The sequence below is a fragment of the Magnolia sinica genome, chromosome 8 (genome assembly GCF_029962835.1).
Source record: "Magnolia sinica isolate HGM2019 chromosome 8, MsV1, whole genome shotgun sequence".
Classification (NCBI taxonomy): domain Eukaryota; kingdom Viridiplantae; phylum Streptophyta; class Magnoliopsida; order Magnoliales; family Magnoliaceae; genus Magnolia; species Magnolia sinica.
This window is the reverse complement of record NC_080580.1, coordinates 35342360-35356381: the sequence shown is the minus strand read 5'-3', so window position 1 is coordinate 35356381 and position 14022 is coordinate 35342360. Positions and strand designations below refer to the sequence as shown.

Genomic DNA, 14022 nt, shown 5'->3' with positions numbered 1-14022 from the left:
CTTGAGATTGGGATATATCTCATTTTTGGTCTCATACCATAAAATGATCTAGAAAAGTAGATGGACGACATGGATGAAACAAATATATCATGGTGAGGCCGACAGAGCACCGACCACCAGCCATTTACGATAATGAAATTGTTACACTTCAAAGAAAGAAAAGAATAAAAAAATCAAGTGCTTTAAATCTTCTTCAATGAAAATCCCGTGCATTTTAACTTCATGGAAAGTCCATCCACCCCACACTCCATAATGGAGCTCCCACGTATGAGCTTATGGGCAATTTGGTCATTTCTCCTTCTCTCTTCCATTCACCTTCCGTGTTTTTTTGTATCTGCCGCTCACTTATCCAACGAAACTGATCTCCTTGCTTTGCTCAAATTCAAACATCTGATAACCGACGATCCTCTCCATTCCTTGAGCTCCTGGAACCATTCTCTCCACTTCTGCCACTGGCAAGGTGTCACTTGCGGTGGTCACCGCCATCCTCAAAGGGTCACCGCCTTGAAACTCGCTGGACAGAAGTTGGTGGGCCCCATATCTCCTTACATAGCAAACCTCACCTTCCTCAGGATAATTGATCTCTCAAACAACAGCTTCCACGACGTGGTTCCTGAAGAGATAGGCTGTTTTTGTTCCGCTTGCGGTATCTTTGTCTGGCCGAAAACAGATTCACTGGAGAAATTCCAGCAAGTCTGAGTCACTGTTCCGAACTCGAAGTCCATCTTTATAGGAATCAGCTTGTAGGGAAAATCCCAATCGACCTTGGCTCTTTCTCAAAGCTCACCAAATTGAACCTCGCTCACAATACTCTTACTGGAAGCATCCCACCTTCACTTGGAAACCTTTCATCTCTCAAAATTCTTGGTCTCACAGAAAATAGTCTGGAAGGCAGCATCTCAGCCGTGCTTACCCGATTGGTAAGCTTAGAGGCCCTTGGACTTTCTTTAAATAAACTGTCACGTACTATTCCGCCCCAGCTATACAATCTCTCCTCTATTCAAATTTTGGACGTGGGAGAGAACAGATTGCAAGGAAAATTTCCACCTAACTTAGGCCTCACTCTGCCTAATCTCCAACAGCTTCTTTTCGGAGTAAACCAATTCACAGGACCCATACCAGTTTCATTATCCAATGCTTCTGGACTTGCACTTGTTAACCTTAATAACAATAGTTTTAGCGGATCTGTGCCTCGGGATTTTGGAAACCTCAAGAATCTCTCTAGGTTACGTTTGTGGGGAAATGAACTTGGAATTGGAAAAGGTAGTGACTTGGGTTTTCTTGATTCTTTGATCAATTGCAGTAGTTTACAACTACTGGATGTAGGCATTAATAATCTCAGTGGTTTGTTGCCCAACTCCATAGGGAATCTTTCTACACAGTTGAGAATACTGTGGTTAGGGCATAACATGATATTTGGAAGCATCCCATCTGCGATTCAGAATCTTGTGGGTTTAACAGTATTGGATATAGGAAATAGCTTTCTAACAGGTACTATTCCTATTGGTGTTGGGATGCTTAACAAGATCGGGGAACTTTACTTGAATGGAAATGAATTATCAGGGCACATTTCGTCTTCCTTGGGCAACATCACTGGATTGTACGAACTTGAATTATTTCAAAACAATCTATCGGGAAGCATACCTTCGACTCTTGGTAAATGCATAAACCTGCAATTCCTATACCTTGACAATAATAACTTAAGCAGTGACTTACCCAAACAACTTTTCCTCATTTCCACATTGATTCAAATTTCTATTGAAAATAATTCTCTTACGGGTTATCTACCAGTGGAAGTTGGTTATTTGAAAGCTCTTGGAAGATTCATTGCTTCTAATAACAAATTGTCAGGCGAAATTCCAAGCTCTCTAGGCAATTGTCTCAGCTTAGAGTATCTCTGGTTGGATGGGAACTTCTTTCAAGGATCAATTCCTCCAACATTCATCACTCTAAGAGGCATTCAATCCCTGGATCTTTCACACAACAACTTGTCTGGGAAGATTCCAGAATACCTAGAGAAGCTTCTTGTTCTGCAGTATCTAAATCTGTCTTTCAATAATTTCGAGGGTGAATTACCAAAACAAGGGGTCTTTGGAAACGCCAGTCAAGTTTCAGAGCTCGGAAATAGTAAACTTTGTGGGGGTATTCGTGAATTGCAATTACCTCCATGCTCTAGCCAAGCTTCCAAGAAACGGGGGAAGTCTCTTGCTTGCAAACTAAAATTCTCAATCATTGGTGTTGCCCTGTGTCTTATTTCATTATCATGTTTCTTTGCCATTCTTTATCGGGGAAGGAAATCAAGAAGGAAATCTTTTTCTGTGCCTTCTGTTGGCGATCCTTTCCTGAACGTGTCTTATGTGGAGCTCTTTAAAGCAACAGATGGCTTCTCTTCTGCCAATTTGGTCGGCACCGGAAGCTTTGGCAGCGTATATAAAGGGGCTCTAGATCGCGACGAAACTATGGTAGCAGTGAAAGTCTTCAACCTTCAACAACAAGAAGCTCTGAAGAGCTTCATGGCTGAATGCGAAGCCTTGAGAAACATTAGGCATCGAAATCTTGTTGAGATCTTAACTTGTTGCTCAAGCATTGACTTTAACGGCAATGATTTCAAAGCACTAGTTTACGAGTACATGCCGAATGGGAGTCTAGACAAGTGGTTGCATAACGATGATCAGCTGAGGAGGAACTTGAATTTTATTCAGAGGCTAAAAATAGCCATTAATGTGGCTTCTGCATTGGATTATCTACATAATCATTGCCAGACGTCAATCATTCATCGTGATTTAAAACCCAGCAACATTCTTCTTCATGATGACATGATTGCCCGGGTGGGTGATTTTGGGCTAGCGAGGTTCTTACCTGAGGTTTCTCAAACTAGCACGTTTGGGATGAAGGGATCTATTGGGTACATTGCTCCGGGTAACAGTTTCACCTATTTCCTTCTTCTTCTTCTTACTACTATTATTATTATTATTTTATATTTAATTATTTACAAGAAAGATGCTATATGATGTCCACCTCACGGGAGCTTCCCATGAGGCCAAGCTTTGTGGGCCCCACCATGACGTGTCATTCATCCTTCAATGGTGTACCATAGGCATAAAATCAGACCACTCCACAACTTAGGACGGCCACATCACAAACAAAAGTTAGTGACGGTATACCCACACGTTAAAACCTTCTTGATTGTTTATAAGGCCTAATGAGATGAGGTTGAGACATCTTGCTTATTCATTGTGTGTCCCACTAGGATGAGGAATCATAGAAAATTTCAACCCATTTCAAATCTCAGGTCAGCCAAACAAATGCTTTTATATGCTTTAAGCATGATTTAACATGGTTTAAGATGATGTGGACGACCTGGGTTTTGGATACAACTGATTTTTGTAAGGCCCATCCATGATTTAGGATGGATTTCATTTAAACATCATTGTAGGGCCCACCCTAACTGCCAACTCCTTTGCTAGAAGGAAAGGTCTCCTGCAGCAAAATACACACACACACACACACACACACACACACACATATATATATATATATATATATATATATATATATATATATATATATATGTGCGAAATGGTTCTATGCGCTTGACCTCATGGGAACTTCCCATGAGGTTGAGCTGTGCGGGCCCACCGTGATGTGGGTCGAACATCTACCCCATTATTCAGATGCACCATTCCATGGTGGGCACCGGTCTTAAAAATCAAGTCAATCCATGACTTTTGTGGGCCACACCACATACGAAAGTTGAGAGGGGTTACCCTCCCATTAAAACATTCATAATCATTTGTTGGGCCCACCGAGATGTGGTTCACAAATCCAGCCCATCCATTATGTGTGTCCCATTTGGATGATGGGTCAGGCCAAGTTCCATATGCACCCAAATTTCAGGTGGGCCTCACAAAGTGCTTTTATATGTTTTAGGCATGTCTTTACATTATTTCAGATGGTATGGCTCACCTAAGTTCCGTATATGGCTGATTTTTGGGATATCCCATCATTTAAAGGGGACCCTTCAAATGCATGGTGTTGATGTTTGACATGCATCACGGTGGGGCCCACACAACTCAACCTCATGGGAAGTTTCAGCGCATAGAACTGTGTGTGTGTATCCGAGTGCTCAGCTGCCAACCAGTTCGCTGGGAACGCGAACGTTTTTTTAGAAATCATCATAGGTGATGTGACACTAAAATCTGAACCGTCCATGGGATTCAACACCTCATGAAATCTCGTGGACCTAATTTTTACTTTGATCCAAAACTTTTGTAGCCATGGGAAATGAAAACAGTTCCCTCCCTTGATTTGCATTTCACTTTGTTATGGCCCACCAGAATTTTAAATCAAGGTGAAATTTTGCCCTTTGAAGTTTCATAGGCTATGGACCATGGGATATATATATATATATATATATATATATATATATATATATATATATATATATATAGACATATAGGTGAGCTAATTGAGAGGGGATGCCTTGATTTTTACCGGGGCCCAACCTGAGTTGCAAAACATGTGAATTTTTTTACCAAGATTTCATCTAAGCCAGAAGAAGGGTCTATATGGCCTGGATTTCCTATACACATCACGTGGAGTGAGGTTTGCAAGCTACAAGCACATATGAGAGGCTATTACACACTATGCATGTGTAAGACTGCTGCACTTGTGATCTAACCCATAGGATCGGGTGGGCCCAGTCAAGTACTTTACCTAGACCAGATTCTGACTTGACCTTAGCTTAAATCGAAATGAAGGTCCAAGGACCTAATGGCCAGTACCTGAAACGATTTTATCTGGATCCAATTAATTTCTAAAAGAGTGACCTCAGATTTGAAAGATCCACACCCAGAAAGATTCAAACTTGATAGCATAAAAATTCCATTGATTTCAAAAACCTAGACATACAAAGCTGTACTCACTTGCACCCAACATGAATCACACCATAATTAGGTATGAAGGCTTCTTTTCTGATGATGTATTTAGCTGAGACATGTGTTACATACAAATCATATGTTCACTTGATGATTGAAGAGTTGAGTTCTTTCAATCGAGTAGCAGTCTTGATCAATTTTGAACATCTTTGTAAGCACTTACAAGTTCATAGCACACCAATTGATGTTAGAAATTTAGATCCTTAGAATAGCAAAAATGCTAATTACTTGTTTAAATAAAATATTCCCCATCTCGCTAAAAATTCAGATATAGTGACGAGGTTACCCTGTCACTACCCCGAATCCCGCCTCTGGAACACACTCCACTCCGGATAGGCGGCGTCGGTTAGATCGAAAAGATTCGACCGTCCCTAACCCCACCGGCAGTGGACACGTAGTAAGAAAGGGCCAAGAAAGATAAGATACCTGAATTTATTGAGAGACTACGTGAAGGGTGGTACCCTTCACCAACAACCCTTAAACGCTCAATGGTGTGCGGTAGGAGAGAATCCTACCCACCCCCCTGCACTGATGCAGGGTTGGTGCCACTTGTCATTTCATTTTCCAATTGTGTCAACATTGAGTCCTCTGGACCGGCGCAGGAGGCCAGAGTAGGGAAAAAAGGCTCAGCCTAAAGCCATAAAGGAAAGAAAAGGTCAGTGCCTGGTTGCAGGCCGCGCATAAAGGAAGCTCCTATGTTCCCACGCGTGTACTTACCACTTGCGGTCTTTTAGGGAAGACTACCTAACATACCTTTTTTATAGAGGAGCTGTTAATATTCGAAATAGGTCTATCTGGAATCTTTCTATTATAGATAGCCTCTCCCGATGCTTAAGCCCCCCTTTACATAACAAAAGTCAGGATACAACAACATACAGCTACTGGTATTTATCCTTATACATACTTTTTCGGGAGAGGGGAAAAGGACCTGCTGGGCCTTCTCCCCCTTCGTCACCCTTCGTTGCTTTAAGCTTAGAACACCCAGTGCCAGAAGATTGAATTCGATTTAGAAATGGGAGTGGAGTTCTAGTTTAAGAACAATGTAAGCATTCATCATTTTGCTAAGTTGGCTCTGCCTGAACGAGTAATGGAGATTGTTGATCCACAACTACGCATAGAAGAAGCTGAAGTTACTCAAGGCAGTGAAAATCATATCAATGCAGGAAATATAATGCATGATTGTTTGATTTCAATGGTCAAAATCGGTGTCCTGTGCTCTATGGAATCTCCAAGAGAATTGTATGGAACCAAAGACTTATATCTTCGAGTTGGGATTCATCGAGGCACGGGGATTAGGTCGCAAATATTAGATTAAGGCTCATCTTACCTCAATCATTACTAAGTTATTATTGATAGTTATTTTGAGAAAGATTTTAAAATAAAATGAGTTTGTTGAATACTTTCTAAACAAGCTCTAGATATATTTAGTCTAGGCTTAGGAGTGGGCTTGTATTGATGGTGAATATATTGCAAGATGTGCTTTTTTTTTTTAGGCAAAGGGAGATTGTATCATGAATGCAATAAGAAAAAAGACATCATCTTATTATAATAAGAATCATATTGGGTTACTAATAAGATGTTTAATTATTAATATTTTTTTGCAGAAGTTTTCACAATGATGTTACAATCTTAATGAATTGGTTTAGAAGTTGGACTACCAGCTTGTCATTAGTCTGATGAAATCCAGTGAGTCCCACTATGGATTTGACAAAAAAATAAAAAGCATGATCCAATGGTTCCATCCAACTGATGAAGTTCTTTTGGCTAATGAATGAGAATCATTGCTCTGTTTTCAAAGGTATGTTATATGCCACTAACAAGATGGTTAGAATTATCAAACCATGGTAGTCTCCAATGTAATTGATGGTATAGATAGACTGTGAATACAAACATATGCAATTACAACTACCTCTTTGTCACGACTCTAAATCCGAAACCAGGGTTAAGACTAACCATAGCCTCGGGTTTAGAGCTGTGACTTTAGTTAAGCTACGAAATAATGATTCAGAAAATTTCCACATCCAAACCACAAGATATAATACCAATCACTATGCAATTATTTAATTTATTGAAAATCATAACCAACATTCATCATTCATCATTGTTTTTAATCATCATCCATCAATCTCCACATAAAATAAAATAGCAACTCCTAATATTTATTTTCATTATTTATCCTCGAGCATAGAGCTACGCTATCCTCCTTGTCCGACCAATTTCCCATAATCTTGACCTGTTATTTAGTATGTAGTTTTTCCATCAATCTATTCCTTTAAGTCCATTTAGAAACCCAATTCATTACCCTAGACCCATTGAGCTAATCTACACCCTTCAGATTTATCCAAACCAACATAGGTTCTTAGTTTTATTCATTTCAAAACATATATAATTGTGATTGTTGGTACACTAGTGGGTCTTGACTATGCCATTAGGTTCACTAGGCCCCCTTCCAATAGCAGGCCCAAAAAGGTCTCATATAAAAAGTAGTGGGCTTGATGTAGGCCCACTGGGCTTTGGCAAATCTGACTTTATTTTTAAATGTCGCCAATTAATGGCCCACCCCTAGTGTCCACAATCACAATCATTCTAACAGGAGGGACAACTACCTTTCCTCAAAATACAAAATTCATAATTCATGGTTCTTTTGCTCACCCAAAGCTGAGTTGGGATGTTAGTCGGTCACACGTAATATGCCCACTTTATTAAACCAGATTTGATTCTTTTTGTTATGAAATTATTCTTTTTCTGACCCAAAAATGTTGTAGAAGGCAGATTTTATTCTGAAATGACAACTACCACATCTAGTTCATCCAATGTTAATTCCAGATTACGGTCTAACACCAAATTTTCTTCATAATTAGGCTTTAAAACAGCCTTTTTAGATCAGAGATATGAATAAAAAACGGCTGCCAAGTGGTCAGATCTGACTTCTTAATATGGCCATTCAAACATTACATGGAACAATATGTGATCGTACGTACTCCATGATCTTTTGGTTGGCATAACATCTTTCCCTGTTTAAGGATTCCAAGGCCCTTAGATTATGGTTCTTTTGAGCCATTTTAATGGTGTGATTAGTGTCGCATTTGAGTAGCATAACAGCTTCGAAAGTTGGAGAAAAACCGTAAATGAAAAGTCATCCAGGTTGAAGTACATAGTAGTGATTGATGAAGTATTATAACAAATAGTTTTTCAGATAGATTTTAGGATATGGAACTGACCCAATCTTGAATTTCTAACCATCCAGAAAATGCCATCCTCAATGGTCCTGATCTGACCGTCAGATTGGATGGTCCAAATCTGGCCTTTTAATGGCCCTTAATTGCAATCGTTCTTGGACTGTCTAGGGTCCAGATTCGCTGAAATTCTTAAGGTTATTTTGTGGTCATTATTTCTTGCAACTGACAGTTTCTAGATGGTCAGATCTGTCCCATTTCAACAGATTTGATAGCTACAAAATCTACTTTCTACAACAGTTTTATAATGACAGATTTTTAAGTAGCATGATTATGGTTCTCAAGGGTGCATTCTGGACATCAGAGAGACCGACTCGGCTTGTACGGACCCGCAACTTAACCTGAACAGAATGGGTGAGTTGGTCCGAACCAACTAAGCTTCGCCCAATCTTAACTCAAACCGGGTCGAATTCGAGTTATTCAGTAACTCGACTCGAATCGAAACTGACTCAACTCGAATTTGTGTGTGTGTGTGTGTGTGTGTGTAAACTCTAATTTTTAATTTTTAAGTATCTCTAATCCTATACACCGCACCCGACCCCACCCCGACCCAATCCCAAACTCACTCTTTCTCCCTCATCTTCCTCCTCTTCCAGCGCGACAGTGATGTTTATTCAACCTGTAGATCACACAGTCATGGATGAAGGGAGTAAACAACTAACAGCTTGGTCCAAGACTTATGTGGCCCCAAGATTTTTTCAATGGTAGAATTTTAATTCACCCGGGTGAGCTTTGCACATAATTCATTTTTTGGATTCAAGCACTAAATTTATCTGCTGACAGAGTGGATAAAATACATAAATCACCATGTACACTCAGTATATTTGGATCTGACTCACCTTTCGTATATGTCCTGTGATGATTTGTAAAATTGGATAGATGATGTGAATATAACAAATATATTATAATGGTGCCCACAGGACTTTTTTATTTTCCTTTTCTTTTTCTTTTTCTTTTTAAGGTAAAGAAACTGATAGAAACCGATACCAAAAGCCAATTGCGACCTCATAGCAAAGTAAAGGATAAGCAATAATAATAATAAAAATAATAAATAAATAAATAAAAAGAGAAAGAAATAGGGAAGTTTATAAAAGACTTGCCTGCCTATTATTCAATTTACATTCCGGTAGCTTTTAAAAATTTATTTCAATACAGTATTATTGTGAATTTAGGTAATCATCGTTAGAGCATCTGCCATTAGATTTCATATATATATTTCTTAATCCAAGTTGGTGTTAGCAGTGTGAGCAAGGCATTTGCAGTTCGGGTGACCCTCACTGTGATGTTTATGTGAATCCACCCTCATCACGTATGTACCTCACTAATGTTAAGCCCAAGGCTCAAAAATCAGTCTAATCTATTATTCAAATGGACCATACGATTGAAAACAGTGTACAAGGCAGCCCTCACCTTTTAAACTGTTTTTTCTTGGTGTGGCACCACTTTAATGAGGGATAGGCCTGATGTTTGGGCCCTGTGAGTAAATTTTGCTGTGTCATCTATTAGTTGGAGTAGATTTTATATTATTATCACCGCGAGCCCTGTAAAAATCAAGAGCGAACATTTCTCTTAACTATTTTCTTTGGTGTGGCCCACCTGAATCACAGGTCAGCCTGATTTTTTGCCCTCATCATAAATTGGGATTACCCTTATAATGGAAAGGATTTCATGTATACATCATGACAGTTACAATAGGTTCAAGCTGTGTAGGAGCACATAGTGATTTTTGAGTGACATCCAATCCGTCCATTAGATGCGCTCCTCCATACTTGCCTCTTTCCCCCAATTCCAGCCTTAATTTTGTGGGCTTGGGCTGGGAAGGATTGTCGATTGGGTAGGCCTGGGATTGAATTTTTTTTTTTTTTCCCTTTTCTTTTCTTTTAGAAGGGGAATTTTGTCCCTTTGAAAATTGGTTAGATTTCAAAGGCCAGCACACTTGGCAATCCCCCACTAACTAAAAACATGTATGGATACAGCGTCTGAGGTGGAGCCTAGCCATAAGCAAACAACCTCATGCACCACAAGCAACCATAATATGTCGAGGGATAACAAGATTCTTCGTGAAACATTCCTTTTACAAGCCATGTAATTGAGGGTTGACAAGATTCTTCGTAAAACGTTACTTTTACAAGCCATAAATAGGTCAGTTGGTTCTCATCCTTGGACCATGGGTGTTTCTTTCCCAATCCTGGGCAATCAGAGCTGGGGCCCACTAAATGTATGATTCAAAATATAATAGAAAGGCTTTTCCAACAAGTGCTAATTTTTTATTTTTTATTTTTTAAAGAATTACTAATACCTTTTGACTTGGAGGCATGCTGCTTTTTTCTTTTTCTTTTTGGTCCTTTTTTTTCCCCCTTAATTTTATATTTGGATTCAATGGACCATGGACTGCCCTTAATTTCCCATCTCTTTCTAACAAACGCCTTTCTTTTGTTTCTCTCTCTCTCTCTTTAAATAAAAAAAAAGTCAGATTTTATTAGTCACTAAAAGAAACGTGATGCCAAAAGCAGGGCCCCTGCCGTCCTGCGAGACGGCAACAAGCAAAGTCGAGCGAGAGAAGAGAGCGTGGAATGACCAAAGAAGTCCAGATATTCCTGTGGTCCCTTCATCTAGCTCTTCGTGACCTTATAATCAGGGATGGTAGGGCCCAGTGTGATGTATGTGTCTTAGGTGCATGTACATCCGTTGAAGTAGATCCAAATCTCAAGCAGACCACACCACAGGAAACAACAGTGATCAACCATTAAATACTTCTTGTGAATGGCAAAAGTTTTGGATCAAGCTGATGATTTGCGTAGTCACTTTATCCAAGTCTTTGTCGCTTTATCACCACGTTGGATGGCAAATAAACATTCCGACAGCCCTAAAAAAGTGTTTTTTTTTTTCATTTTATAGTGTCAATTGCCCTCAATCACTACTATTTCTTGTAAGTATGGTTTACATGAAATTTGGATCTAATGAGTTGTCAAAATGAAAGGACGGCATTAATATATATATATATATATATAGTAATGATTCGGTGGGTGGATCCCTGACAGTGGGGTCCACTCTGATGTATGTGCTCTATATCTATGCTGTTAATCCATTTTGACAGTTTACTTTAGGAGGAGAGTGCTAAAAATGAAGCATATCCAAATGTTAAGTGGAACTTACCATAGGAAATCAACACCGATGGTTGACCATTTAAAACTTTTTGTAAGCCATGAAAGTTTTGGATCAAGCTGATGTTTGTGTGGTCCCTTCATCCAGCTATTTATGACCTTACCACCAGGTTGGATGGCAAATAAACATTCCAGTGGACCTCAAGAAGCTTTTAATGGTGAATATTGTTTCGCCATTGTTTCTTGTGGTGTGGTCCACCTGAAATTTGGATCTACTTTATTTTTTTGTTACAACCTAAAATGATCTGTCAAAACAGTTGGATGGCATGGATGTAACGCACATACATCATGGTGGGCCCCACCAAAAGTTCTTGATTAAGGTAATTATTTGTGGACCCTCGTAAAGGTTTATTTTATTTGATCGTTTTTACTGTGGTGGCACTCAATCACTACTATATTCTTGTGGTGTGGTCTACTGAAATTTGGATTTGTTTCATTGTCAGATCATTTGGGGTAAAATGAGCTGTGAAAATGAGCTGACGGCAAGAATACGAGAAACATGCGTAATGGTAGGTTCCACATAAGCAGCATCCTTGGATTGCCTGACCTTTCTAGTGTATTAATGTGATAAAGTTCCATGGGCACTACTATGCTGTATATATTATATCCACACCGTCCATCCACATCCGGTCAAGATTCAATGGCCCATGGAGTGGGGGGATCCAACCGGTGTTACTTTCCTTTTCGTGTACCATGTTGCATGATTCACGCATCCAGGCTGTCGTAAGTCGTACATGTGCATTCATCGGACGCAGATTAGCTACTGAAGCCGACAGTGGTGAGTTTGCTACTGAAGTGACGTTATCATGTTCTTTGGGCCCCACCATAATGTATGTATTGTATCCACACCATTCATTCACTTAGAGAGACCATTTTAGGTCATGAGCCAAAGAATAAGGTATATTCAAAGCTCAAGTGGATCCCACCCCAGAAAACAGTGGGACAGTCACGCCCACCGTTGAGAATTCTTAGGGCTCACCATGATGTTTATTTGAAATCTAACCGGTTTATAAGTTAAAACAGACATGGAATAAGTAAAAAAACAAATTTCAGCTTGATCTAGAGACAACTTCCTTGGCTTAAAGAAGTTTTTAATGGTAAGCGTCCAATCCCCACTATTTTCTGTGGTGGGGTTCACTTGAACTTGGTATCTGCCTTATTATTTGGTTTATGCCCTAAAATGATCTTTCCAAATGTATGGACGGTGTGGATACATTACATACATCATGGTGGGGCCCACAGAACGTGGTGACCTTACTTCAGTAGCCAGACTCGCTACCGTCGAGTTGATCAGTAGCTAATCCGCGTCGACATGCATCTTGATCCTGCTCAAATTTGGTTTCAACGGTAGGAATTTACCTAATCACCTTTTCCTTTACTCCGGCTCACTTGAGTAGTTGATCCTGCTCAATTTTGGTCTCACAGCCTAAACTGAGCTCACAAAACGGATGGACAGGGTGAATTCCATACAAACATTACGGTGGGCCCCACCTGGGTTCCCAGTCCAGGAACTTCCCGCGAAAGCCTTCCGCAGGAAATGGAAAGTTTTTTCTTTCCATTGAGGCTTTCGTTTCTGCAGTCGCGAAATAACCGTCCGCTTTTTACATCGTTCTGCACCGCGTTGGGACGGGCCAAAAGTCTTTTTAACCTTTAATGTGATTAAGTGAGACATCGGCATTACCCAAGACAGCGTAGCCCTTACCGTGGGGCCCACCTTTATATATGTATTATGTATCCATACCCTTCATTCATTTTCCCCCATCCTTTTAAGGCATTACACGCAAAAATGAAGCATATCCAATTATCGGGGTGAACTAAAGGATAGAAAACAATGGTGATTAAATGCCCTACCAAAAACCTTTCAGGGCATAATGTTTCGGTGGTTTTTATTTTCCCTCCAATCTGTTGATAAAGTTACATAAGGCTGAAATAAGGGAGGAAAAAAACAAAAACAGTCTGCTTTTTAAATGCCCTACCATTAGTTGTTTATTTTCTACCTAATGTTTACTTGCCATCCAAAATATTGATAATGTCACACATACCTGTGGAGAATAAAAGTTTTGGATCAAGCTAGTTTAAAATGAATACTAAGATAGTCAGGCTCTTGTGATGTTTAAGAAAAATCCAATCCGTCCATCAGTTTCTTGAAATGATTTCAGTATGCGCGCAGGCTAAAAAATGACGAGGATCCAAAACTCAAGTGGGCTATACGGTTAGAGAAAGTGAGTATTGACAGATCACCATTGAGAGACTGGGAGGCCACAGAAGTTTTGGAACTGTCTTCTGTTTGTGTTTTAAGCTCACACCAGTAGAAATTACCTTATGAACCGTTTGGTAAACCTTATCAACAGTGTGGATGACATATAAATATATGATGTTGGGCGCGAAAGATTTCAACAGTAGGCATTTGCTGTCCTCTTTTTCATGCCATGGGACCCACTTGCACTTTGGATCTGCCTCACATTTTGACCTTGGCCAAAAATTGATGCATCTGAAACTCCTGTGATTAGTCACATGGTTAAAAATATTGACTATTAAACGCCCACCGTTAAAATGATAGTGGTACCATTAAAGTTTTGAATTATGCTACCATTTATGTGTTTTTAGCTCATAGAAGTGGGAATGACAATATGAACAATTTGATAAACCGTATCAACGATTTAGATGGCATATAAGCATCATGTT

The 14022-nt window shown here is 39.6% G+C and overlaps 1 protein-coding gene across 1 annotated transcript; it reads left to right on the top strand.

Moving 5' to 3' along the window:
- Positions 1-252: 252 nt before the first annotated feature.
- On the top strand, positions 253-14012 carry LOC131254229 (probable LRR receptor-like serine/threonine-protein kinase At3g47570). Its single transcript, XM_058255226.1, has 3 exons — positions 253-524; positions 671-2919; positions 13945-14012. The coding sequence occupies exons 1-3, from the start codon at positions 253-255 to the stop codon at positions 14010-14012; spliced, it is 2589 nt and encodes an 862-aa protein (XP_058111209.1).
- Positions 14013-14022: the final 10 nt, after the last annotated feature.